Genomic DNA, 9,800 nt, shown 5'->3' on the forward strand with positions numbered 1-9,800 from the left:
TAACAAACCACGCCAAAAGTTTATTGAGAGAACAGAACTCGAGATTTCTTGGCAGAGAATTTGCACAGACAAGTTTTGCTAAGCAACCAAGAACAATAGTTATAATTCACATTGCCCTGATCTCCGGGAGGCAAAGAAAGGAACAATGAATTTCCAGGCCCTGTGGTTGTGCCAAGGAACTAGTTTAATGTAACGAAAAGACAATTTGGGGAGAGAACAATAACAATGAACTTATGTTGCAAGTTCGTAATAAGCACAAATGGAAAGCTCGGATGGCAGGGGGATGGTTTTGGGAGAACATCAAACATTTCCTCGCCATAAAAAAGGATGCCCTCTGGTGGAGCCAAATCATTCCCAGCAGAGTCTTTCGAGGCTTCCGGCAAAGTGGTTTCAAGGCAGAGACACCACATACGTTCTGTAAAGATCAAGAATCGGGATCAGAGTGGGTCACGCATGAGAATCGGACATATTTCTCAAGCATAATTCTATTCCTCCATTCCATTTTTCGTGCAATCGAGTGCACCAAAATAAGGGGATAGAATGGGCAACCCAGGTGTAGGCTTACCTCGCCTGCTTTTTCCCTCGGCATCGTGGAAATTTCCCATGTTTATCACCTGGAAGAGAAAAGGAAGGAAACAAAGTTATTTGAGCAATGCTCTTTCCTAGAATTCAGAACAGAATGGGAAGAGACGGCACGTCATCTGCCTCTAGCACTAACGTTTGTGTAGACCAGGGGCAGGCAACCTTGGCTCTTTTATGACTCGTAGACTTCAACTCCCAGGATTCCTGAGCCAGCAAGGTTGCCTACCCCTGGTAGACTAAGGTGCTTGGATTGTGGTGGAGCGTATCTGGTAAGCTAGATAGAACCTCCACTATCACTTTTCCCTAGAGCAGGGGTCTTCAAACGTGGCCCTTTTATGACTTGTGGACTTCAACTCCCAGAATTCCTCAGCTAGCCATGCTGGCTGAGGAATTCTGGGAGTTGAAGTCCACAAGTCATAAAAGGGCCACGTTTGAAGACCCCTGCCCTATAGTTTGCCCCTTGGTCAAAAATAGCAGCCTACATAGCATCTTTAAACCCAACCAAGGCATTGTATCGCCAACTCATGGTAGAAAACACTGTGTCCTAACTATGTGTTTCCCAAGGCCTTCCCTGAACATTAAATAACATCTAATAACATTAAATAACATTTAGCTCTCTTGATTTCAAATCCACCACTCAGATTTTCTTTGGATGGATAGGCAGCCATAGAAATTGATAGCAAAGTTAAGTGTTCCCACTTAAAAGTTGCCGTTTTTCTGAAGTACCTCGGATTTGAAATGGCGATAATTATGGTCTGGTGTTATTCTCTAGCATTTTCCGTTAGGCAGGTAACATTTCTGAGACAGCCAACACAAGGCCAATGTAGATGAACTGATTAATGCTAGCCATCATTGTTTAAACTAGGGTTGTAAGGCGATGACATGAAACATGGTTCTGTTCTTTTATTTCATCCTTCACTTTCCACCTTTAGTTAATAAGATAAATTTCATTCACTCATTCATTCCAGTCTCTCAGGCTTACAGGTAAGAATGAGAATGCCCAAGATGAAAAGGATGGCAGCGGCTACCAAACCCCACTTGCGTAAGGACGGGTAATCTGAAAAACAAATGGAGAAAAGTCAATGGATTTGGGACATCTGGAACTGAAGAGAGAGAACAGTTTCAAGAGCATCCATTGATGCTTAATGGAAGGCAACTGCCTTCATACCTGTCTGACCTGCTTCCCAGATCATTCTTTTTTTTTCTTTCTGGCTTTAGTATTTTGAATCATGAACCAAACCAAACATGTAAAGCCATCAAAATACTCTCAAATTAAAAACAAACAAACACTGACCAAGCTTAAAGTGTTGTGTGAATGTAGCCACTAAGTTTCCAGCATATCAGATTTTAACAAGCAGCATAAATATAAACATTGGGTACATGGGCATCAGAGCACCTGTGAGCCTTCCAATGTGGTCAAACGAGTGCCAGAATCTCTCTCCATTGGCCATCAATACCTGGAGGACCTCAGGTTCCTCATGCCAATACATGTGTGTACATACATACATGCATCAGCAATGTGTTAAAAGGTGGCATAGTATGTAGAATGCCTAGGAAATCTATAGAATGTGTGACGTTTGAAGGCAAAGAAGGAAATATGTTATTTTTAATATGCTATATACTTTCCTTAGGCATTGTATACTTTCCCAAGGCATTATGCAGAATGACAAGAACTATTCCAGCAACGTATAAAAAGAGTTATGAAAATAAAAAGAAATACAAAATAAATTACAGGACTTCCTTATTGAAAGAGACAACAGAAAAAAAAAAAACACAGTATTGACCTATTTGTTGCAAGAAGGAAAACTAGAGTGGCAATTTTAGTGACAGCATTTTATACTTTGCCGGTTTGCCTTTTGGCGTTGCAAAGAATGCCTAGGTGATGTGTGAAATATTAAACATTTCATATTTTGACATCCAATTTTTAGTGTTCTACAGATTTCGTAGGCATTCTGTAAAATGCTTAATTTCACACATTGATAGTAACATACACATTTTATTTTAATATTTTCTCCCTCAAGCCTTTTTTTTTTTGCAGGAATTTGGAAATCTCCCTTGAAGGTTTCACCTTTCTTCAACCCGGTCCAGTTTGAAACTCACCATAAAAGAAAATATCATGATATTCTTTCGCCTCAGCATCTATGGAAAGAGGCGGAAACATATTGATGGGGAAATGTCAGAACTGAAAAACATATTTATATTTACCAGCATTTACTTAAGATTGTAGATGTTATTGTTCAATAGATGGCAAACAGTTCAGAAATCTTTAAATCTTTCACAAATAAATTAAAGAAATACCTCTCTTTTCTTGGTCAGCAGATGGTAGCTGAGGTGTGTAATCTTCTGGAAAAGATAATGCCAGAGGAAAAATTTACTGTGACAAGAACATCATCTTTGAAAGTTATGTTCCCCTGTGAAAGAAACTTCTGGGATTTTTTTTGGTCTGATTTTCAAGGTGTTTGAAAATGTATTTCAAAATTCTTTGGACTCACAGTTGTGACCTCACCTGGAGCGTTCTTGGATTGCACAATGCTTGTACCGAGAGCCACTGTCACTTCAGCTGGTGTTGTCACTTCAGCTGGTGTTGTCACTTCAGCTGGTGTTGTCAATTCAGCTGGTGTCTTCACTTCTAGAAAAGAATGCCCTTTAAAAAAAATGTTATTTTGCGGATTTTCCCTATCCACTACAGCAGACACGTCAAACACAAGGCCCGGGGGCCAGATCCGGCCCGCGAAGTGGTTTCATGCGGCCCGCGAAGCCACCCTGGAAACAGGGAGGGAACGGCCCCCGCTGCCTTGGCCCTGGCCCAGAGACCCTCCTTCTGCCAGAGACCCTCAGATCTGTCCCACTCCTGCCCAGGCCCCCATAGGCACCCTTGATGCGAACGATGTAGAGCTGGCCACGCCCACCCAGTAGGCCATACGCATTCTATCCACGCCCACCCAGTAGGCCACGCCCACCCAGGCCACACCCACCCGGCCCCCTGAGGGCAACCGCAATGCTGATGCGGCCCTCAATGAAATTGAGTTTGATACCCCTGCACTACAGATTCTTCAACTAAGCATTAAGCAGAGAAAGGGAATCCTTAACCCTAATTCCAAATACGTTTTTATGTCAGCTCAGAAATTGTGACTTAAATCTCACGCTGGGTTTGGACATCAATCAAAACTGTCCTCTTTGACTGCTTTAATTGGATGACAACTGCCAAGTGAACTATGTGGACTAAACATCTAACAATGTACACAATATCACATACCATTTGTTGATACATTCTCCTGCAGAAAGCTTAGATTTTCCGCCTTGTAACTTTCATTTGCTAACTCCCCTGTCATAGAAAAAACAAAGCATAGAGAAGGAAAAATGTATGAAATAGATGAATTTCTCTCTCACCCTAAGGTTACATTTCAACTGATGGTTAAATGTCAGCTCCATCCAGTTGCCCTCAAATTAAGGGCTTGCAGGTTGTTGTTTTTTTAAATGAATACAAGTGATCCAGTGATCATTTCAAACATTGAATAATTACTATATCGCTCTGAGTTGAAATGTTTGGTTCGTGGTGTTCTGTAAGACTTTTTTTTCCCCCTCTGCAGACATTACCAGGCTAGATAAGATCAGTCGTGCAATGGGAAAATGGAGTTTGCTGATTCTTTAACCCCCACAACATTCTTCAAAGGACTGGTTTGCCATTGCTTGCTGAGAGGGAGGGACTGGCTCATGTCACCCGGCTGGCTTCATGCCTAAAGCAGGCCTAGAACTCTCAGTCTCCCAGTTTCTATAGTCTGCTGCCTTAACCACTAGCAAACAGGCTCTCTATCATAATGATGTGACCTAGCCTGGCAATGAGGAAAGAGACAAACTCAGAGAACACCAAGTGTTTCATTAAATCATGAAAGTATTGTGTTAAATCATAAAGTGAAATATGTCCTCTTCTTACATGAGAACTTGGCAGTTCACACACCCCCCCCCCCATCACTATGTGTAGATCCATTTATCAAGTCAGATGCTTTGGAGACTGGGAAGCTGAAATATCGGGAGAGGAATGCTAAGAAGAAGAAGAAGAAGAAGAACGAACGAACGAACGAACGAACCGCTTTACAGCAGATTCATTTCTTTTTAAAATTAATTCTCCATCTCAAGAATCTTAAACCCCCTGGCTTTCAAAAAGAGTTACGCATTGGACTAAATGACAGCTCCAAACTGCACTCAAATGTTCCGTTATATGGCATAAACTATATGCTCATATAACTTTAGCAAGATTTTAAAGGAATGAAGCAGCATCATAAGGAAATTAGCCCTTTTCTCCGATCAATTAGTTCCCTTCTAAAAATACATCTTCAGGGAAGCAAAACAATCTAGGAATGGGAAATATATACTTAATTAGACACAAATGCTAGCTTAGCTGAGTAAGACTGGAGATTGCCAACCCTTTTGGTAAGAGACTTACCCACGGTACTCAGAAAAGATTCTGTTGTGGTTTGAAATCCTTCAGCATCTTCTTCCTTCTGAACTATCAAAGTTGGACTACCTGAAACTGGATCAAGATGGAGTCAGCTTAATATCCCTTTTTCTGTCCAACTCTCCTAACTGCTTTGGGGTATATCTTCATCTTTTCTCCAAATTGTTCAGAACAGTGCAACTTCCCCTTTTTATTCTTAACACATTCTTGAGCAATGTTTCTCAACCTTGGCAATTTTAAGACATATGGATTTCAACTCCAGGCGTGTGGACTTCAACTCTCAGAAATTCTGGGAGCTGAAGTCCACATGTCTTCAAGTTGAAAAGGTTGAGAAACATTGCCCTTGAGTAACAGATTGAGCTGAGATAAAAAGAAAAGAGAAGGAAGTCAAACTCTTCAGAGGTCACCAAAGTTGAATGGGGATTCAAACTGAATTCACTTCAATCTGATGACCTAAAGGCAGTCACTTCCAAGATTGTTCCTTCCTCAGATGTCATCACTAATTTCTGTCATAATGATTTACAGCATGGAAATTGCATTGCATCATCTAGTAGCTATCAGTGAAGTGACATAAAACCTGTCTGCATTACTGTTAGTTTGGCAAAGCAGTAGTTTGGAGGACTCCAGAAGATGCTATAAATTCCTAGAGTGGCAATGACCTGGGTGGAGTCTAACATGGTTTGCCAGGAGAACGTTTTTCAAGTGATCCTGCCAGTTACCAATATCTTTCATCAATGTATAGCAAAACAGGACATAAATAAAACTAGAAGTACAAAATGCAACCATAAAAAGTAGCTTAAACTCAACACCGCCTTGACTGAAAGAACAAATGGAAACCACCAATGAACAGAGCTGTCATTGGAAAAGTAAGATCTTGCAGCGAGGCATGGGAGATTTTAATACTGGAAGTGATAAGGAGTGCACTCCAGCCTGAAGAGGAGACATGGCTTAGAAAAAGATTCCTCATGGTTTGAAGATAGCCCAAGATCCCATAGGCTCCTCGCCAATGCTCTAGTCCACGGGTGTCCAATCTTAGCAACTTTAGGACCTGTGGACTTCAACTCCCAGAATTCCCCAGGAAGCAGCTTCACTTAACTGTGGCGAGAAAGGTGGTAAAAATGGGACAAACTCACTTAACTACCTTGCTTAGTGACAGAAATTTGATCATACATCAAGGACTACCTGTACAATTATTTGATGCCAGGATAGTCATCCTTCCTTCCTTCATAACATGTCCCATACTCCCTTCTTCTTCTCATCCTTTGTCGTAAGCTTATGATCCCAAGTTGGGTACATTTCCTCACCTTTCTTTCTGCCAGCAGTTTGCAAATATTTAAAAATAATTTTTAAAAAGACAATCTGGCTCTCAGCTTTGCAACGCATGCAAGAAAAGATGTGAAATTGTCGCTGTGGATTTTTTAAAAAAAGAAATATGGAAAATGCCAGCATATGTTTTGGCTTGTTTAGAGAGAATTAATTTTCATCGCAAGGGTAAAATTAATCACAATATTTTTTTAGCTCAATCCTCCAGATATTTTCCTTCCCACCTCTTGTGGATATTACAGCAAAAAGGAAATCAGGAGGTGATAAAAAAGAGGTCCTCTGCATAGTTTTCATTCTTGTTCCTCTCCCCATCTTAATTTATCTGAATGCATCTTTATAAATTACATACACCATCAAAAATTGTCCCATGCTAGCTGCAAATTACATTGACTAAGACCCAAGGATAAATCAGTGGGTAACTTCTAGATAAATAAGCATTTAAGTGAATTTAAGACTTAAAGCATTTAAGTGTGAATTTAAGAAAAGCACAACAAAAAAGCCCAGTACTACAATTAAGTAAAAAAGGATCTTTTAGAATCTCTGATATGTATAAGAGAACTGCATGGATATGGACCTAATTGTTGCCATAATGCCAGTAAGCAAATACTCCAACTAAGAGATGCAAAATTATACTACGGGATCTTTTTCTTACATTGTGGAGGCTGGGAGAGCCATACTCTGCTTGACATTTTGTCATTCCCGCTGGGATGCAGATAAAATGGTTTTAGAAAGTATAAATAACTGACCTTTGGATTACCCAGGTGATCTCAGGCTCTAAGCTGTAAGGTTTTGCTATGTTTTCCTGTAACCCTGAAAGATTCCCACGTATCAGTTAGTATGAAAGGTTGACAGTCATAGTCATAGCATTTATTTCACTGTAGAAATAAATGAGCAAAACCCATTTCTGGTCACTACTGTGGAAATGAGGGGACACACATATCTAGACCCATGTCAAAAAAAATAGCAAGCTTCTTACCTTGTGAAACTACAGGAACTGTGAGATTTGCAAGGGCAAGTAGGACAAAAAAAATGAGCTGGGGGAAAAAGCAGAATTATGAATCAACTGCGATGTATTTTCTAACTCTGCCCCATGATTCCACCCTTGAATCATCACATAATCAACCCAGAAAGATTTATCAATAAAACCAATATGGGGACATGTTACAATTATAAAACAAGTGCAGATCCCACCTATGTCACAGAGTAGGCAATTGCCTTAGTACAGGATTCTCTAGACATAATTTATGAGAGTCATACATTTTAGTTTGTCCAAATTCAGAATAGCAGATGCCAAGATAAAGAATGTTAATGGTTTTAGAGTGTGGGAATAAATACAGTCTTGTTCCTCATCTGCAGATATTTCTGTGTTTAAAGAAAGATCTTTTTTCAATATTATGAAAGTTTCCCAGATTTTCAGAACGGGCCCATATTCCATTAACGTAGCAGTTGTTTTTAAAATTAGCTTGGATTAAACAATATGCAATCAACCTATTTTTTCTATGCACGTTTACTACAGTAATTCCAATATGGAAAATAAGTGAAATCAAGAATTGGATCGTGCATTTATCATTTCTGTAATGAACCAGCAAAATCTAATTCTTCTCATCTATTTAAACAGCAGCCTTTTTAAAAAACTGAATCAAATTCATCCTTTAAGCCAACAAACGAGTGGCATTTCTTTTCTGTTTCTCAATGCTTACCAACGTGGCACCCACGAATGAAAAAAAATGAAATGTTTTCTTAACAGAAACACCTAAATCTAGAAGTCTATCCAAACCCTTACATTAATAAACTCACATGGGTGAGAGGAAATATTTCCCCATCAAAATAGATAATTCAAATATTCCCTCCCTTTTTTAGCACTGTGTTGCAGTGCGCTAAACACAAACAAAACTTCCTAATGCCTGACCACATAAATCTGACATTTAGAAAGCAAGTAATAGAACAGGGAACGTTTGTACACTCACACTCACACACTCACAAAATTCCTACATGTTGCGTGATTCTGTCTTAAGTGACCGCTTCACAACCTAACAGGCGTTTCTGATTTGTTCAAAAGCTCTGATGAAGCTTATAGTCCCATGTAGATCCAAGTCTCCCGAGCTGGAAAAATACTGACATTTCCATCCAGTGGAACAGATCTTCCTTTCACTGAGACAGCTGAGGATATTGCAGTTTGCCGGAGAAAAACTCCCAAAAACGTGCGTGCCATAGTATTGCTGTCTGCGAAGGCCGTTTGGCACTGTCAGCCAGCCAAAGTCCTCATCACAAAAGACCGTTGGGGCTGACAGAAACCTAGTGTGGCCTCTCACTTCTGCATCATAAGGCTGGGTGGATTTGCTAAACCCTCTCCTACGGGATTCCTGCCAATCTACTGTAGCCTACACATCCCTGAAATTAACTATCCCCTTCCTGACTGTTAGCTTTGTAACTGAGAAGGCAAATGACTTTTCTCTGCTGTTATTTGTTTTCTCAATAGTATATACACAAACACGCACACAAATACACAACAGCAGCAAGTTCTAAAGTTCTAAACTGCTCTAACTCTGAAGCTTAAAGTTTTGGAATCTACTGCTACAGCTGAACTATTACGCTCTCTCCCCCCCCAATCATTAACTATAAAGCAAAGTTTTCATTTCTTGTATGAAAGAACTTCCTGTGAGCAAGACGAGGGAGGAGTGAAAAAGGCATTTCAGGGCCAACAAAAGTGGGGAGAAATGCATCTCACTGTCCTTTCCTGTCTTGTCTTCTGGTTTACAACTCTGCTTTTCTGCTTACCACTGACCTTCCATCTCTTCCCATGATTTTCTCGGTGGGACATGTGGTTTTCATTTATTGCCACTACTCTCTCCCCTCCACCCCGCCGCCTCTTTTATCTAGAGTCAGGTTCTTCAACCCAAAGAGTTAACTTCCAGCAAAGCAGTTCCCAGCTAGCACATTGTTCCAGAGGCAGGAAACCGAAGGACGGGGGGCTGTCAGTTGTTAGAAAGAAAACTGGGAATAGGGGTCGCTCACCTTCATGGCGGCTGCTTCACAGCCTTTGGAGTGTGGCATGTCGAGCATCTGGAAAGGAAAGAAAGAAAGGCCGCACCAATCATTTCCTCTTCTTGCCACTTCCTGGCCCCGGAGAGTGGGTGTGTGAGTCACAAGGCACGTGCTCCGACATTTCTAAGTGTGTGGGGTATGTATATACAAAGACCAGCAGCATACATGTACAGTATGTGCCTTTCGGAAGGCACCAGTGCATTGGCTGGAAATACAAGCCTTCTCTGTTCAAAAAATTCACAGTAACCCAATCTCAGGCTGTTCATCAGAGAACAAAGGCAACCTGGCTTTTCTTCACTGTTTCTCCGCAGGGCTGAGAGAGTGGCAAAAAAGTGGCCTGGTTCTTCCCCAACATTGATGGGTACCAATGTTGGGCACTGTGATGCAGCGAAAG

General features: G+C 40.7%; 1 protein-coding gene across 7 annotated transcripts; it reads right to left on the reverse strand.

The window, feature by feature from the left end:
• LOC310644513 (FXYD domain-containing ion transport regulator 5-like) lies at positions 1-9,466 on the reverse strand (the record flags this gene model as incomplete). Of its 7 annotated transcripts, none has more annotated exons than XM_083369593.1 (11): positions 8,481-8,602; positions 7,338-7,395; positions 5,027-5,113; positions 3,839-3,907; positions 3,192-3,226; positions 3,089-3,155; positions 2,881-2,925; positions 2,683-2,721; positions 1,565-1,639; positions 566-614; positions 1-415 (listed from the first exon to the last, which is right to left on the reverse strand). In XM_083369593.1, exons 1-11 carry the CDS (start codon positions 8,571-8,573, stop codon positions 391-393), a joined length of 642 nt encoding a protein of 213 aa, XP_083225719.1. In that variant the 5' UTR covers positions 8,574-8,602. The 7 variants fall into 7 exon arrangements, with proteins under 7 accessions (XP_083225719.1, XP_083225721.1, XP_083225722.1 ...); XM_083369595.1 differs by having other exon boundaries at positions 3,192-3,211; positions 8,481-8,601; XM_083369596.1 differs by lacking the exon at positions 8,481-8,602 and adding an exon at positions 9,377-9,466 and having other exon boundaries at positions 3,089-3,211.
• Positions 9,467-9,800: the final 334 nt, after the last annotated feature.

This window comes from Vipera ursinii (assembly GCF_947247035.1).
Source record: "Vipera ursinii genome assembly, chromosome: 9".
Classification (NCBI taxonomy): Eukaryota; Metazoa; Chordata; class Lepidosauria; order Squamata; family Viperidae; genus Vipera; species Vipera ursinii.